Raw genomic sequence first — 17,949 nt, 5'->3', positions numbered from 1 at the left:
CAGGTGTTTTGGACTACAATTCCCATCATCCCTGACCACTGGTCCTGCTAGCTAGGGATCATGGGAGTTGTAGGCCAAAACATCTGGAGGGCCACAGGTTGGGGATGCCTGGTCTAAACCTTGCATTGTAATCTCACTTCAGCCATAAAGTCACAAGGAGGTCTTAGAACAAGGGTAGCTAACATGACGCTCTCCATATGTTATCCCTGACCATTGGCCATACCAGCTGGGCTGATTGGAGGCATCTGAAAAGGAATATGTTTGTTACCCCTGCCTTACAGTATTTCAGCTTCTGCGGACATCCCACCTGTAATTTGGAGATAATAATACTGATCTATCCTACAGGGTTATAAGGATGATTGAGATAATGTACACGCAACATTCTGAACTCCACTTGAATGATTTTAAATACAATTATTCACCTGTCCAATAGGGATCCCCAGTGGTGATAGGCAGTGTAAAATAAAACCAAAACAATATGACAACCTTATAAAAATCCATAAAATATAAACTAAGCCTGTCCCAAACAGACTCAGTGCCTGCTCCCACTTTTTCAGTACCCACAACCAATATTACCTCTGTCTGTGTTAAGCCTCAGTGTTTCATCCACCCCAAAACTCTTAAGCTGCTTCCACTCCAAAACAGCAACCAGACATCAGCTTGAGATCTCTCTCCTTACAAGGTAGGTGCCTTGGGAAATGGAAGTGAAACAGCTGGTACCCCCTTTCACAGCTTTCACATGTCCGCCTTTGCTGAAATTTTCAGTTCACAGTTCTCTGTTAACAGAGGATTTCTTTCAAATGGCATAAGAGTTTCAGGAGCTAATTGGGATGTGGCAGGGCTGATGGGAAGTTTTCACATTCACAGTGGAGAGTTTGATTGTTGTAAGGCTAATGCTCCTCACTGTCTTCTTCCGAAGCAGTGGCACAGTTGGGTTCCAGAGCTCGAAACAGAAACTTTTGAGACTTCAGGGCTTTTGCTCGAGCAGGTGCCTTTCAATTTATATTTCCCCCTCGCTGCTTTCAGATCACCACGATGCAGTGCTGCGGTTTAATGGAGCCCCTACCAGAGGGTACCAGGCTGATGTAGGGCAAAAAACCACAATACGCCTTGTTAATTCCCAGGTAAGTTTGCATGGTATGCGCTGTGCTAAGGGAGCAACAGAAAGGAGTGTGTATTGAGGGCTTTAATGAGAGCTCCTTCAGCTCATTTTTTGTTGTTCTGTCCTGAAAAGATTTGCAAGTAAGAATAGCAGCAAAAAGTAGAAGAATCACTTATGTCAGCTCTTTATGCTGCCATTGCACAAGAACACAGCTGATGAACATAAAAGGCCTGCCTCTAAACCTTTCTTAGTGATATCTGAAAAAGTGTCTTTTCACTGTGAAAAGGACAGCAGATTTTTTAAAAAGCACCACCTGACAGTGTGTGGGGAGGAGGGGGAGAGGGAGAGGGAGAGAGAATAATAATTTTGTGCCCATGTTCTACAAAAAATCGTGATGCAGCGGCTCACACATTGCAAAAGCGAGAAGGACCTTCAGAGTAGGCCACAGGGAAATGAGCAGCGCAGCATGATCCCTTTGCATGTTTATTTAAAAGCAAACACCCTGTGTTCAATAGGATTTACTCTAAGGAAAGTGCTCACTCATTCAAGAATGACTAGAATTGGAACGGGATGCTTTTAGGTTTTCTGAATGGGATTTCTGAATTCTCTGCCTGACAAAGAATAAGACCAAAGGAGTTTAATAGGGCTGAAATATTAAGAGAGATCACAGATTTTCCAGGTCCTTGTGCAACCCTTAAGGGCACAATCGGAAGAAAAGCAGTAATTTCTTGGTAAATAAATACCATTGCTCTTTTGTGATGATTTTAAACGGTGTCCCTGGCCGGTGATAAAAGACAAGGAGAAAGAATGCGGACACACACTCTTGTCATTCATAGCACAGCATGGATTTTGCTTCACTTGCCCATCTAAAATACCTTTGTCTTGGAAAGCTCAGTGGTAAAGCATCTGTTCTGGATGCAGAATGTCCCAGGTTCAGTCCCTTGCATCTCCAGATAGGGCTCGATATGCCCCCTTGTCTGAAACCCTAGACAGCCACTGCTGGTCAGTTTAAACAATGCTGGGGTAGATGGACCACTGGTTTGACCAAGTATGAAATAGCATATTGTATTCCTATGCACCTATCACCATTTGAAAGTGGTGAAAGAAAACCTGTTCCCTTTCCCTTATGGCAGGCATGTCCAAAGTCTGTTTTGGGGGCCTAATCCGACCTGTTGGTTGATTTAATCCGGCCCCTGTGACAGTATATGTCCTGGGGTAAAATGCTCTTTGAAAAAAGTTTGGGCACCCCTGCCTTATGGGGTATTCCGAAGTCCATATAGAGTCCTTAAGTGGGTTCCCTATTGGTAGGAGAAAACAGGCCAACCAGGGTATATTGAGAAGCAAAGCGGCTAGTAAGCCTGATCTTTATTAAAGGAGCTGTTGCAGCAGGGTCCCCACACGCAAGAGGGAGGAGAACCCTGAACAATGGTGTGCAAGCCCTTACATAGACATTTGAAATTGCCCACCCTGTAACCCAAGGCCACCCACCCAAAAAAAGATCATCACAGAAGGAGGCAGTCTGCCAGGATCATGGTCACCGATTGCGTTACCTGGGCAGTCTAGCTATTCTTTTGTAATGGTTAATACTTTAGTTCCTGAGTCCAGGTCACAGGCTCGCTCTATTCATACACAAATACGCTCTTAAGACAGGATTTGCAAGCAAAAAGACAATGGGAAGGCTTTCCCATTTGCCTCCCTTACTGCAGAGGAATATTTGAGGCCACTGGGAGAGTCAAAATGGCTTCAGGATTGCTCTTCCATACTATTTCAGACACATGGTTCATATATTTAGATATATGTGCATTGATGAATATTTATTCTATATTTGAGACCTTAAAATTCTTCTAACAAAAGTGATCTCACTCTGGGGCGCCATTCCATTTCAAAGTCTAAATCTGATGCAAGGAAGAGTCCATGTTCTCCAAATCACGTCCGCAATTGCGAATGACCTCTTCACTGCAACATTTCAACCCTCTATGCCCGCAGTCCAGTTTGGATATGTGGTGTCGCCAAAGGGATGCCATGATCCCTGCAGCTGGCCCCGTCAGACAACTTGATTGATTGGAGCAGCAGGAAGAGGCAGAGGCCTTTTCCTAAAACTATGAAGGATGGTGGGAATGGAGCAGCTGAAAACTAATCCTTAGGCACTTCGTGTTCTCTGCCGTAAAAGCCTCCATGTGGGAAGTGTCGCTTCCAGTAGTCTGATGGGGAGACAACATGTGGTAGGAGAGAGTAAATCACACCTGTTGTCAGAAATACTAGAAAGCTAAACTGAAAATTAGCATTTACACAGAAGCCGGTTTTTATATATATAAAAAGAAGAAAAAACCTCCTCTCTTTTCCAACACATGAAAGAAACAGGACACGAAATTAATTTTGCAGATTCCAAATTGCTCTTTAACATGGAACATCACCACAAGAGAATAATCATGGAAGCCATCGAGATAGAGAAACACCCTCACAACATGAACAAGCGTGACGACACGTCCCGCCTGCCAGACATCTGGAAATTAGCCCTCCCCACAAAAACCGACACCAGGACCAGAGGCACACAGAACGCCATCACCTATCAACCACACCAGACCCAAACCCTCTCCACAGATAAATTACAGACTCCATCCGGTAGCCAAACCATAGTGGCACCTCCGGATGCTGCACCCCCCTGCAATCCCTACACAGATCTGGCTGGCACAGGACACAAAACCACAGCTCGCCCCTATACACGAAGCCAAGCCAGAGCACAACTAAGTGCAGTACAGCCATCTTCTCAGAAAAATCTCTTCACTAGCTCAAAAGGTCAAGACACGAAAGCTATAGCAACTAATCCACACTTAATGACCCACCTAAGTGGTACTCAGAATACCACTCAAGATATCACTCAAGATATCCCCCAAGTAATTAAGGAACAAAAGAAGAAAAGGCACAATAACCTGGGAACTTCTTCTCTGCACCACACCCCCTCAACAGTATTTATAGGAACTCAAACACTGAGATCCTGCTCTGTTCCAGTAACAAGAAGCCGAAAGCACCAGCCTGAAGATGACGAGTGAGACCTCGTCGAAACGTCGCCTAGACACCCCAACTCTTACACGGGAAGACACCCGAAGACACCAAAACCTACATATATATATATATATATATATATATATATATATGAATGATATGCCATTCATCCGTGTAATAGCTAACGCAGAATGAATTACAGAGGCAAGTAAGTCCAGAGTTAGCAAGGCAGTCTAAAGCCCAAACAGTTAAGTAATGAAGTAGTTCATTAGGAGTCGTACAGGGGAACACAAGTAAATCTGGTAGCAATTTAGCCACAAGCTGATGAAGGGCAGAAAGGCACTGCAAGCGGGATTGTGAAGCTGCGGCAGTACTGGTGTGGACGTACTGTGCTAAAAATAGCCAGAAGTATCTGGTGGCAGCATACTAATGAGGCAGCGGAATTAATGGAGAAACACTTTTGCAGGTTCGTGCAGAACTGCCCCTGAACCTCAGTGTGCAGAAGCAGTGGAAAGTGAAGATGATGATGATGATGATGATGATGATGATGATGATAATAATAATAATAATTTATACCCCACCCATCTGTTTCCGCAGCCACCCTGGGTGGCTCCCAATCGAGTGTTAAAAACAATACAACATTAAATCTTAAAAACTTCCCTAAACAGGGCTGCCTTCAGATGTTTCTTTGCCTTTTTGCTTGCCTGATCGGAGAAAGGGGCGTGACCGGCATGTGCACAGATACCTCTGGCTTGGTTGTGTGACTTGAATGCAGCCTTCTGCCACACCTGTGGCCCCACCTACTCTTGCTTCCGCCTCACCCATCTCTGGCATGTGCTCCCGGAAGGTTGCCTGTGAGGGCAAGTGGCCTTTGGGTACAAAAAGTTTCCCCACGCCTTGCCTTAGTACTGTAACTAAGCCAAGATAGTGTGACTGGGACAGACACACATTTCCCCTCTTACTCACACATGTCTCCATATTTCTTTCCTTGCTCTATTCTCCCCTGTGTTGACTTTTAGACTCCATGCTCCAGATGCTTCCCCCCTCCTTTTTTCTAGCATTTTTAGATTTAGAGAGGTTTTTCTGTGGGAAACATTTCAGTCAGAGCAGTTGTAACCATCAGAATAAAAATGTTTGGAAGCGGGTCAGTCTAGCTTATGGGTCGCGATTGCTGATTCGTGCTTTCTGAATTATGTTTTTCTTTCGACACAGAGGGCATGGCATTCAGAGTGCTACCATTCAAGTAACATGTATTGGACACACCCGTGAAGTTCTGTTTAATGCAAATAAAGTCTTATCACTTATTTTGCTTTTAAAGATAGCTGTAAAGGTAACAGTGGCTTTTTTAAAAAAAATGAAATGTGCCATTTGCACTCAAGCTTGCCGTTCTCACACACAACCTGGACATATTTTGGGATCATTTGACTTTGAGAGCTGAGCCCATGCCAGAATTTGACCCTATAACCATTAACACAGACCACAGAGATAAATCAAAAGTAAATTGACTGCATCAAGGTGGGGAATTGGCTTGCTTACTGTAAATCAATAAACAGAATAAATAACCCTAGTAATAGGCTAAGTTTGAGAGTTTAAGACCAATACAAGAGTTAATTACCGTATTTTTCGCTCTATAACATGCACCCGACCATAACACGCACATAGTTTTTAGAGGAGGAAAATCCGTAGGCATGCCACCTGTAGGCATTCCCTCCATAACACGCACAGACATTTTCCCTTACTTTTTAGGAGTAAAAAAGTGAGTGTTATGGTGCAAAAAATACAGTATATTGATTATCGTTAAAGCATTCCTGGGAACATATAGAAACTCTAGGATGCATTGACATGGGCCAGGGAGATCAGACTGACTTGCTTTAGGAAGAGAAAGGGAGGTTGTCAGAGGATGAAGGAGGTAGTAATTTTATGGGGTGTTGAGAAAGGTTTTAGGGAAGGATCAGAAGAAAGCAATTGGATGAGATTGGGACATGACAAGGAGAATAAAGGGAGCGGGTCTCAAACTGGCTCAAAATTAAAACAGAAGCAAAGACAACTCTTGTCTTCTTGGCCATGAAAGAGTGGTAAAGGGTTTAAAGTGGTGCCAGCCAGGAAAAGTCTAAAGGCTTTAGAAATTGCTTCTAAAAAAACATCATTCTGTTTCTAGGTGATTAGGGGATTAATGTAATCTTTTGGGCTCTACTGGAAGGAGCCTCAGGCCATTGACACTACTTGATTAATAATTGTGGGAAGGAGTGCATAGGAAGGAGTGCCCCGTGCAGGTGATAATATCTTGCCTTAACACTTCCAGATTGAGTCAGATGCTGTTCTGTTTGTTTTAAACCCACAAGTGATAAGGGGAGATAGCAGAGATTTACAGTAAAGGAAACAATAGGTTTACCAGAAAGTGTTGCAACTCAGTTTGCTTCAATATGCATGATGAGCTTCCTGTAATGGGGTCTGCTGACCAAAATCCCCTTCTCAGGCACAGACTACCATAGAATAAGCAGAGGAGTGGGGGAGGCTTGCTTTGTAACAAGCTCATTTCCCAGTAAGGATGATCCAGTAGAAACATCCTAGTAAGGATGACCCTAGTAGAAAAATTGAAATCTAATCCAGTTGTTTAATAACCCTAGATTGCTGATTGGTGGTTTACACAGGCATTCCCCTGTGTTTTAACGGGGCTGTTCCATTGCACATTTTAATAACGGTCATTTCTATTTTAATGTTTTAGTGGGACTGTTTTATTGTGCACTTTAATTATGGTGTGTTTCTAATTACACTGTATCTTAACAAAGATGCTCAGTTGGTTTTTTATGCTTTGTAAACCATTTAGAAGCCACGTGGGGATTAAGGAATATATAAATTATTAAAATAAGAACAATATTTCTGTTCTCCCTACTCACATGGATTTTGAGCTTGACGATGAGAGGAACTTGCAGGTGCCTTTTGCAAGGCTTTGTGAGTTGGCTACCTCTGCATAACCCACCTTCATGGTCAGGAAAAAGTTGGGAGATGGTGTGAGGCTGTGCCATCAAGAACATATGATGTGGAGGAGAGACTGGTCTCGTTCGCATGTCACGGTAAACCATGTCTTATGGATTACTGCGAAAGAGATTGTTCCCACTTTGCTTCTCCCATCAGGTGAGCTGTCACTAGTTTCTCCTGAAGCAAAACAAACCTTAGCTTCAGATCATGGTTTGTTTCCCATGATCATGCATTTGCATGTTACAACAGGCCAAACTTTGGGTTCCCAATTCTATGATATGAAAGCCATTGACCACTGTGTGCAAAGAAGGCCACTGTCTGGAGAATATAGGTGCTTGGTGCCTGCTGCAATCAAAGATGTGCAGAGGATATTTTCTGTACAGAAGGTGTTTTTAAATTCATTTTTTCACTATAGATGTTTTGGATAACAGGAAATGCAGCTCCAATAAACTTGAACATCAGGTTTTTAAACTATATAAAATTAACGAATTGTTATAAAAAAAAGAGAAGAAATCCATGATAATCTTGTTTGGATCAGTAGTGAGGATGATATCTAGGAAAGGGATGTGTGAATTTATGATGCTGCTATTGCACTGCATTTCATAGTTGGGTGAACAGAGCTGACCTTGTTTTTAAATTGCTCCAAGCATTCTTTGCCACTGGGCCAGAAGAGAGATATGTGCACTACCTCATGGTCTTTAGCCTGATTTGAGAATAATTCAAGAGAATGTGTGGCTAGGTCATTTAACCCTACTGCATGACTAGATCTGTCTAGATTTGGAGCCACTGTTTTCACCGATCCTGCCCTGGTTATCAAGATCATTGCCCTTGGTTTCAAAAGGAACTGCAGCTTAAAAGTTGCAGTTCTCATGGAACAGTGTCCTGCAACAGTCAGTGACATTTGCCACCAGTAAAGCCTTGCAGTCTGACCCCCCCTGTGCTTTTCAGAGTGGCAACATGTATTAATCACCACCTCTTTTGTCATTCCCAGCTTATTACTGTAGAAGAACAGAAGTTTGTTACAGATCCGCAGTATAATTCTGGAATCTTAATTGTGTGGGATCCAGCACCATATCATTCAGGTATCCACGAGGTACGTTTGAGCTATGTGCATATTAAAATAATTGCCTGGAATTGCAGTGGATTCTGGGAGAAGGTTTTGGTCATCCTGGAAATGCATGGTTCTGTGGTTGTAAAGACTAGTACAGGGGAAGACAACCTAAGGCCCGTGGGCCGGATGTGGCCCAATCACCTTCTCAATCCGGCCCACGGACAGTCTGGGAATCAGCGTGTTTTTACATGAGTAGAATGTGTGCTTTTATTTAAAATGCATCTCTGGGTTATTTGTGGGGCATAGGAATCCGTTCATTTCCCCCCAAAAAATATAGTCTGGCCCACTACATGGTCTGAGGGCCCACGGCTGAAAAACGTTGCTGACTCCTTCTCTAGTATCTCCTCACACCTGACACCAGAAGCACCAGGTACCTGAAATCGGCCTAATCCTCAAATCAAAACACTTTGATGCTCCATGTACAGTTCCACCAAGGCTTAGGGCAGCTATTGAATTATTGCCTACAAAGAAAACCAAAGGATAAAAGCACATCCCTTTAATTATTTCCACAAAAAATCAATTTAAAAACAACCCCTGAATCTGTTTCTCTGCAGTTCAGCAAGCTTCTTGTCTAGCAGCATCTCTCTCATGTCTACAATTTTCAAGCCAATTGCCCGCAAAACACTTGAGATTTAAGTGATGCACCTCAGAGCTGCAAAGGCAGCCCTCACGGAACCACTGCAGCTGTTCTTCTGAAATTCGGCACGGTTCTTCTGCTTGGTGTGGGGACATGGATTTTTTTTTTTTTTGAGAACATCTCTGAATCAGGCTTCTCTGTTTGGAGACAGTTTTGCTAGTATTCGTAGAAGAGCCACAATTCTTTTTTGCTTTTGGTTTCAGTGGTACCAAAAACCGGACTACAATTTCTTTAAAAGCTACAAGAACTATCGGAAAAGGCACCCGGAACAACCTTTTTATATCCTGAATCCCCACATGCAGTGGCAGCTCTGGGATATCCTTCAAGAAAACTCACCAGAGGATATTCAGCCAAATCCTCCATCTTCAGGGATGCTTGGTACGTTGTTTTCAGGACAAGTCATGGGTTTCTTCTCTGGACTGTGAGTGGGTGTTACCTATCTTTTCATATAACAGTGAACTTGGCCAGTTGAGTGCCTTTCAATAAGAGAAGGGTTTCTACATACTTGGGGAGCTCAGTTTGCAGAAGTATATAGATTTGTAAATTCAAGGAAAAGCAGCCAAAACAGCCAGGTAAGAACCTCTGAGCTAACAAAACATTGGTGGCAGTTGAGCCGAGGGAGTAAAAAAGGGTTTAAGGGATCTAAAAATTCAGTAGAATAAAGTCTCTGGTTGAGAGCAGCCGAGACATGGAAGAGAAAATAGAGGTCAATCCATTGCCCTCATTTATCCCTTTCCTCATAAAATAGACGGCTAGATTTGTTAACAAATGCTCATTCTACAACTTCAGTCTATCCCTGGCCTCTGTTATAAGGTGCTGCCACCCCTCTTGCCTCCCTCAAAACACACTTGTTTAGTGAAGCCTTTGACATCACCCTTTAGCATACTGCTGGGGTAGTCATCCTGGTGCCCCCAGATGTTGTTGGCTCCCAATTCTCATCAGGCCCAACCGGTCTGGCCACCAACATCTGGAGGACACTATATTGAGCAAACATGTTATTCTCCTGTTGGCACTTGTCTCCATCTTTTGACTGCAAACCAAGGATGGGTGATATGTGTTCCTCCAGATGTTGTTGGATTCCAATTCCTACCAAGCCCTGCCAGCATGCCCAGTGGTTAGAAGGGTGGGAGATGTGCTGTGCCATCTGGAGGGCCACAGGTTCTTCTTCCTTAGTGTAAACACTATTGGGTTAAGGATCTGCCTCTTGAACTTGCACAATGCACAGAGGGAATTATTATTATCTTCTTCTTCTTCTTCTTCTTCTTCTTCTTCTTCTTCTTCTTCTTCTTCTTCTTCTTTAGCTAACAGTTAGTGTTTGGCACATAGCTTGAGCTGCTTCCATCACAGGAAAGAGGCTGGTTTTTTTCTGGATGAAGCATTCTTTTCTTTTCTTTTTACACAGGTACACACACACACACACACACACACACACACACACACACACACACACCTTACGTGTAGCTAAATAACTATAACAAAATGATAATTCCATTACCACCCCATGGCATTTCCTACCCCCCACACTCCTAAGTATTACTGTATTTACTCGACTCTAATGCACACTTTCTGGGGGCCAAATTACGTTGTGAAAATTAAGGTGCAAGTTAGATTCAATGGCGCAATGTTGTTGTTTAGTCGTGTCCGACTCTTCGTGACCCCATGGACCAGAGCACACCAGGCAATAGACGGCGCAATAGACTCGAGTAAATACGGTAGTCGGTGTGTGTTTTTAACTCTCGCCACAAGATGGCACTATTGCATAGTAAGATTCTGACACAAAAGAGGACATGTTTCCAGCGGAATTCTGTTGCTGTGCTTGAATTGATAAGGCGCAAATATTGCTGTGTCTTGCTGCGCATTGAGATCCTGTGACTGGCAAAGACAGTGGGGCTCTTCAGGGAAGCCCTACTTGACTCAAACATATTCCGTGCTAGTGCAGAAAAGGGGAGGGGTATGATTTGCCTCTGAGGACGTCCACAAAGCATGACTGGATGCTGCCCTCATTAGCAGAGCAAATTCAGAAAAGTTGTTAGTGAACATTTCCCTACAGCATGTTCCACATGACAGCTTTGTGAAGCTTCTCTTCTGCCTCGGGATAAAAATAAACTGTTTTTTCACTGTTAATCATCAGAACGGCACCTTTTCCAGTAATGCGTTATGAATGTAAATCATAAATGGCTTTGAGGAATTGTGGAAAATAAATCTGCCAGGAACTGCTATTCACGGAAGCCCATGGTACAGATTGTATCATCATCATTATATAGTGCTAACAGTGTGCATGGGAATTTGCAAATGACAAGAGGAGAGGATCCCACCCGAATGGAACTTTGCAATCAGGAATTTGACACAAGGAAAACCGAGAAAGGCAAAGAGGCATGTGTGTGTTTGTGTGTAAACAGTGAAAGAACATGCAGTTGCATGTGCTTGGGCTTAGTTAGAGGTTCACTCCAATCATTATTATTAAAAGTAATTAAAAGTAATTTATTAATTGTCTTCTAAGCCACTGTCTCAAGCTGATTTACACATAAAATAATTAAAAACTGTTAAAAACACAACACAACAAATGTTTAAAGCAAGACTAAAAACCCTCACAAATGGACACTTGTGATATAGTCCCATTGATCCAATTGGGAAAACATGCCAGAACAAAAATATCTTCAACTATTTCCACAACCCCCCCCCCAAAAAAAGTGTAAATAGTCAAGTCATATCTTGATAGGAATGCTATTTTCCAGGACAGGGGCAGCCACACTAAAAACCCTGCTCCAAGCTATTGCAGAGTGAGCGTCTGCTATTTTTGAAACTTGTGGGAGATCTCTCCTGCAAACCACAGTAATCTACTGAGTATGTAACAGATAGGGTGGTCTCTCGAGTAACCTGGTCCCAAACTAGCCTGGTAGCAAATTGGTTGCCAGCACAAATCCCCAAAGAAAGCTGGCCGCCGTCTTCTGCACCAGCTGCCCCCTCCAGATCAACTCCAAGGGTAGCCCCACACACAGCATGTTGCAGTAATCCAACTGTGAGGTTAGCAGCGCATGGAGAACTGTGGTCCAGCTGCCCCAACCCAGGAATGGCCGTAGCTGTCTTATCAACCAATGTTGATCTCAGGTGCAGGAAATGTGGGTGTAGTCACCCAAAATGGCTACTCACTGGGCCTGGTAGGTTGAAGGTTCCCCGCCACTGTTTGAGGAAAGGAACTTTCCTCCTCTGGCCATTAGTCAACCTCAATGGAAGTGCTTTAGCTAGGCAGATGAAAAGCAGCGCCAATGGTTGTGTTTGATTTACCAATGTTGTGATAAGTCATGAGTGTGCAGCTGACATTTCCATCTCCAAAGACCCTCCTCCCCCTGCCCTGAGCATCTTGGGGCTACTGCAAAGTCTTGTGATGTGGAGGGAGGGAGGAATAGAGGAGGGAGATAGGGCAGAGGCAGATTGTATGAATGGCGCGCCCCCCCCCCTCCACTCAGACAAGCAGCCTCCTCCTGATTTCCGCCTCACACTCAAACAACCTGCTCACATCACATAATTTTTACGAGGGTCAAAGGACAACAGCTGTCTGAGGAGAGGAGCAGGGAGGGAATCCCCCCTGCACAAGTTCAGCACGTGATACAACCAGCTTCATTCGTATTGTGGTATATTGTTTTTATGTACAGGCCTCTGAATGAGAAAACCTGGTGATTGTGGCTCATTAAGAGAATGTCTATCACTACACGTACCTGTGGGGAGTTTTGTACATCTAAGGGGAAAGCCCACTAGATGGCAGCAGAGCTCCAGCTTGGGAATAAAAATGGTACAAGCAATTCCACTTACGCTTTATTTGCTCTCATACGGTTTCCGACATACAGCAGAGAAATGACTTCTATCCATATACCGGTGCAATCTTAGCAGTAATTGAACAGTGTTCAATTGCAACAATCAGGGGTGGAGAAGACGCCATCTTCAACAATACCTATCAGGCCAGGGGGATCTGTAGCCTTCCGGGTTCCCAGATCCCATTATTCCTCACCACTGGCCATGCTATTTGGGCAGGATGGTGGTTGGAATCTAACAACATCTGGATTGCCACAGCTTCCCCATCCCTGCTGTAGAGCCTTTAACTCCTTTTGTCTAGGTTTCTAGTCAAAAGAAAACATCAGGAAGACCTCCTTTCTTCCCTCTGCGTTGCTGAGGATTTCTCTCTCTCTCTCTCTCTCTCTCTCTCTCTCTCTCTCTCTCTCTCTCTCTCACACACACACACACACACACACACACACACACCCCTCATGATTTTTAAACCCTGCCTTCAGGTCACCCATTCTGCTGTGTCTTTTAATGGATCCTTTGTCTCTCTCCCCTCCCTTTCTAGGCATTGCTCTCATGATGAACTTCTGCGACGAAGTGGATGTTTACGAGTTTCTCCCTTCCAAAAGGCAGACAGACGTTTGTCACTATTACCAGAAGTTCTTTGACCAAGCCTGCACTATGGGTGCCTACCACCCGCTGCTCTTTGAGAAAAATATGGTGAAGCACCTTAATCGAGGCACAGATGAAGACATTTACACTCACGGGAAAGTCACTCTAACTGGCTTGAGGAATGTGCAGTGTTAGACCTGTGAATCCCCTCTTCTGGGCTTGGAAAAAAACCCTTCTTGAATCACAAGGCACTTTTTAATTTTTAATTTTTTTAAATTCTAAAGTTGGGCAAGCTGTTCACAATTAACAATTCTTCCGTTCAGTACGCCTTAATTTGTGACTGCAGGGTGGGTTGTTTCTACTAAAAAGCAGGCAGAAGAAAGCTCTACCTGAGGCCTCCAGTGTTTAGGAACATCTTCATGTTTCATTGCTCTGTCTCAGAACACTCCAGTCCTTAACTCAGGAACACATAAAATCAGGGCTGTGAATTAAAGTTAGTTTTGGGCTGAGAATTCTGCATTTCTGATCATCTGTTTCTCTCGCCGCCGCCGCCGCCCCCACCCCCATTTGACGAGTTTCTATCTCTCACGGTGGGAGGATAGATTGTGTGCACACAATTGATGCAAAATGAATATGGAATATGTCCAGTGATTAGGAGTCAGGGCATCTGTGACTATCAAGCTCTTAGCAGTATCTGCTCTTGCTTGTGGGATGCCAAGGCAAAACCTCAATGATGCTTGCTCCCAGGTAAGTTGGCATAAGATTGCTGCCATAGTTCTCCCCCTTCCCCCCCAAAAAAAATCTCTAAATACATTATCTGATGTAGCATTTCAAAATGTTCCAGAGAAATCTGTGGGGAAGGGCAAGGCACCAGAAGTCAACTGCTGAACCGTCATAGTGACATAAGGTTCAGACTAATGAGCGAGTTTTGAGGCCAAGGCTTTATAGGCCTGGGTGAGAAGGGATTGGCCTGTGAAGCCAGTATCGCAGCCTAGGTGGTAGCCTTGCAGTGCAAAGCTTAGCCAGGTTTTCGGCAGTGGTCTGAGCAGCACAGGACACTAGGTCTTGACCCTTGGGTCCCTCTGACACCTCACCTCTGTCATAGCTAAGAGCCCTTCGTAAGACACACAGAAGTAGAGAAAGTGTGAAAGAAGCAAACGCACAAATTGGTTTCATTTGCTTCATTTACCTTGGTTGCAGAATTCCACTTTTCTGGGCGTGGAAATTTGAAGTTGCTTTTCCAGCGTAGAGTCTGTTCTGAGCCTGCATGTAGCTAAGTAGACCTGAGGATTCCTCTTTCTTAACTATCCCATGCCTGGACTAAAAACCACACATTCTACAAATCCGTGTCAAAACATGTAAAAGTTGTGTGGTTAGGAATACATTTGAGCTACTTTTAGTGGGTTGTGTATTTTATTCCCTCTGCAAATTTTGGAGTGTTGTGGTTACAGAAGGCATATTCTGGGTATCCAAGACATCCCTGCCCATGGAAATTAAGAGAGTATCTCTGTTGTACTGTGAACGGGCACCTGCAAGACACTGAACAGCCATGTTGGCTGGATGCTGGAGATGCTATAAAGTGCCAAACTCTGTTGAGTGCTTATGATATATTAATAGCACTTCATATGTTGGTCAGATGAACTCAGTGTGGTACGCAGGGGAAAGAATTGTGACCAGGGTTTAAACACACTGCTCCTAAGTGTATCTATCCACTTCTGACGTCCCTGAAGACAGAGCCAAGAAAAAGTTACCAAGGGGAATTGTTTTCCTATGTCTTTCCACAGCAAAGATGCTCTTGAAATAATCGACTAGTTTCATTTTTAAAATATTATTTAATATAATTTCTCCCCAGGCTTGTCTTTCCACAGCAAAAGAGTACCCAAAATTTATAGCTACCTGTTTCAGAAAACCTGGCAATTGCAATGACAGAGTTATAGCCATGCCAGAGGACTAAGGACTAGCTAAGTTGCTGTTTGGAAGTGTGCCATTCCAGCTCTAGTCGCTTTTGGGTGGCATAATACCCCATGCCTGTGACTGGAAATTAACCCTTGACAGATATGCTTCCATGTGCATTGGGGAGGTAAGATCTTAAAAGCCATGGCAGCCTTGTTATTTTATGCAAATATGTGAATCCACATGAAGATGCCATTTAATCTTGAGCCTGCAGTACACTGCAAGTGTAACAGCCAGGATGCTGTTGGATTCAGATGTGATTGATAAAAGATAATACCTCCTGCCGCCACCTCTAATACGGCAAAAAGTCAGGCCATTTAAAACCAACTGGGCAAAGTCCTGCTGTTGATTAGAGCTGTTTCTATTTTCCTTAATCAGGTTAAATTTTAGATTTGGTCATTGCATTATTCAAGATACAATCAGTTTCATCATCAAGGGTCTGTTGCTTAGATAACTTTACTTCATTGCCTCTTCTCCCATCTTTTACGACGTTCCATACTATTCTTCCTCCTGTCTTGCTATTTCTTTCAGTGCTCTTCATCTCTTCCAGTCCCTGGAGAGTTCTCAGTAGGGTTGGACCTTTGTCTCTGACTCTTCTCATTCCACTGTCACTTTCTGGCTACTCTCATTCAGTCAAAAGTCTTTGGCTTCCTCTGTTGTGCTGATAACTCCCCAATCTGCTTTTCTGATCTGATCTCCCTCTCCAAACCTCATCTAACCTGTAGATGTCTGGGCGCAAAGGTGACAAGCCTTGTTCCAGTTTCTCCACTGGAATTCTGCCTCACATCTCCCAAGACCAGTGAATGGTGACCTTTACTTTTTCAATACAATCCCCTTTCCTCTAGGATTTGACATGAATGGGAACTTTGTTCCTAAGCCTAATTGCCACCTAAGGGGGGGCAGTTTGTGGGGGCAGGTGGGAGGGTTTAGGGGGGACAATGGGTCTCATTTGCACTTGAACAACAGTTCACAGGACTGGAGAAAGAGAAGGGGGAGGATGATAACTTGAGAAGGAAAAAACGGTGCAAGAGAGCAGGGAAGGTTTCAGAGACTGTGTGAATGGGAGGGCAGGGTGTGGATGTGAGAGAACTGTGTGTGTGTATTTGTGTGAGTGGGGTGTGTATTTGGTATTGACCCCCTCCACCTCTGGCATGCGCCCCACAGAAGTTTCTCTGTGAGGAAATGTGGCCCTCAGACTGAAAATATTTCACCACTACTTGTTCCTTCTCAGCATCAGCATGCCCTCCCCCCCTTTTTTGCACCCACTACTAGACCTCTTTTCCATATCTAGTAGTAACCTTGTAATTGCTGTGAAAATGAGCTTTTTTTTAGAGGGGGGGGTGTCTCATTTTCAATGCCTCTCTTAAAATCGCCATTATCCCTTCTAGCCAGTGCTAATTTTCCAGAAAAAGAGGTGCTGGAACTCACCACGAACTCCTCCCTTGTTCTCCTAGAATAGCAATGGCACCCACCTGAGAGGTGCCAGAACTGAGTTCCAGTGAGTTCTGGCTGAAAAAAAGCCCTGCTTTTTGCTATCATCAAATTGCCCTTCTCCTCAGCCTCTGTATTGGCTCAGTTTGAAGCCCCTGGTACTTATTTGAAAGCTGTTTGCTGCTTCTCAAAGCATATATCATACATAAGAATGTACACCAAGTCAATTCATGATGTATGGTATCTGAATATCAGAGAGGAGCAGTTGAGGTTTGGTTCAGCGCAGGTACACACACATATTGCTTCAGCTTTCTGAACAATGCCTGGCAGACCAAGGATAGTCACAATTTAGTAGCAACAACAGTAGAAGACTCTACCTGGACAGAGATATTGAGTGGCTTTCCATTAATCTCAGATGATTCAGCAGCAGGATAGAAGCCACCTTATTAGAAGCACTGTTTAGAGAAGCCAGTTTTGAGTATCTGCATAATGTGACTCTCCCTTATTTTGCTGACCATGTGAAGGAAATGATGTGACTTGATAAGAACACTGTAAATTTGACTGACCCCCCCCCCCTCAAGTCAATTTCTGAATCCCAAGCTCCAAATTCAGGCTTGTACTGAAAATAACATTCTCTATTTAATTGTGGCTCCACACACACACACACACACACACACACACACACACACACACAAAGGCATTTGGAATAACTACTTTGCTTCCAGGGTTGTGTTTGCCAGTTTTATATACATGTATAGACTACTTTTCTCAAGAAATGTTTGCTTTTTTCCCAATGTGAAATGAAAACACAGAACCTCGTCTATGTGATTTGTCAACAATGATCTTTGAAATCGATTGAAATAATTCTGAAGGACCCAAAGATGTAAAATTTGTAATAAAGATTTTGTAAAGTGATTGTTTCTGTACTTCATGCCAACTCATTTAATCATTCAGTTTTAGTCACACAGATGGCAATAGACTAGGAACTGAGGCCCAAATGCGGCCCACCAAGCCTCTCTTCCTGCCACACACCCTCCTCACCCACCCCATTACTTGACTTCCTTTGCATCCTCCTTGAGAGCTTTTGCCTGGCTGGAACGCCTCTTTCTTCCCTGTATGAAGAACAGAGGGGAATATAAGTATGTGCAGAAACTAGCCTAATATACAAGGGTAAAAATGAGTTACTCCACCCACTTTTGCCTCTGGCCCTGACCACAACTGGCATGTGGCCCCTAAAAGTTTGCCAAGAAAGCAATGTGACCCTCAGGCTGGAAGAAACCCCCCACCCCTGCAGCAGATGCTTAGGACCCCGATCTTGATCCATTTTTTGCATTCAGCCAG

General features: G+C 43.8%; 1 protein-coding gene across 6 annotated transcripts in view; it reads left to right on the top strand.

Annotated features, from left to right (window-relative positions):
- The window catches only part of ST6GAL1 (ST6 beta-galactoside alpha-2,6-sialyltransferase 1), an 82,683-nt gene extending 65,160 nt beyond the window's left edge, over positions 1–17,523 (top strand). For all 6 annotated transcript variants that reach the window (XM_081192688.1, XM_081192685.1, XM_081192687.1 and 3 more), the window contains 4 exons: positions 1,027–1,124; positions 8,076–8,177; positions 9,036–9,210; positions 13,178–17,523. In XM_081192688.1, coding sequence (XP_081048814.1) covers positions 1,027–1,124; positions 8,076–8,177; positions 9,036–9,210; positions 13,178–13,419 — 617 coding nt within the window. In that variant the 3' untranslated portion in view covers positions 13,420–17,523. The remainder of the gene's footprint in view (positions 1–1,026; positions 1,125–8,075; positions 8,178–9,035; positions 9,211–13,177) is intronic.
- The last annotated feature ends 426 nt before the right edge of the window (positions 17,524–17,949 follow it).

Source organism: Podarcis bocagei, assembly GCF_964188305.1.
Source record: "Podarcis bocagei genome assembly, chromosome: 4".
Taxonomy (NCBI): domain Eukaryota; kingdom Metazoa; phylum Chordata; class Lepidosauria; order Squamata; family Lacertidae; genus Podarcis; species Podarcis bocagei.
The sequence above is the reverse complement of the archived record's forward strand: the minus strand, read 5'-3'. Positions and strand labels throughout refer to the sequence as shown.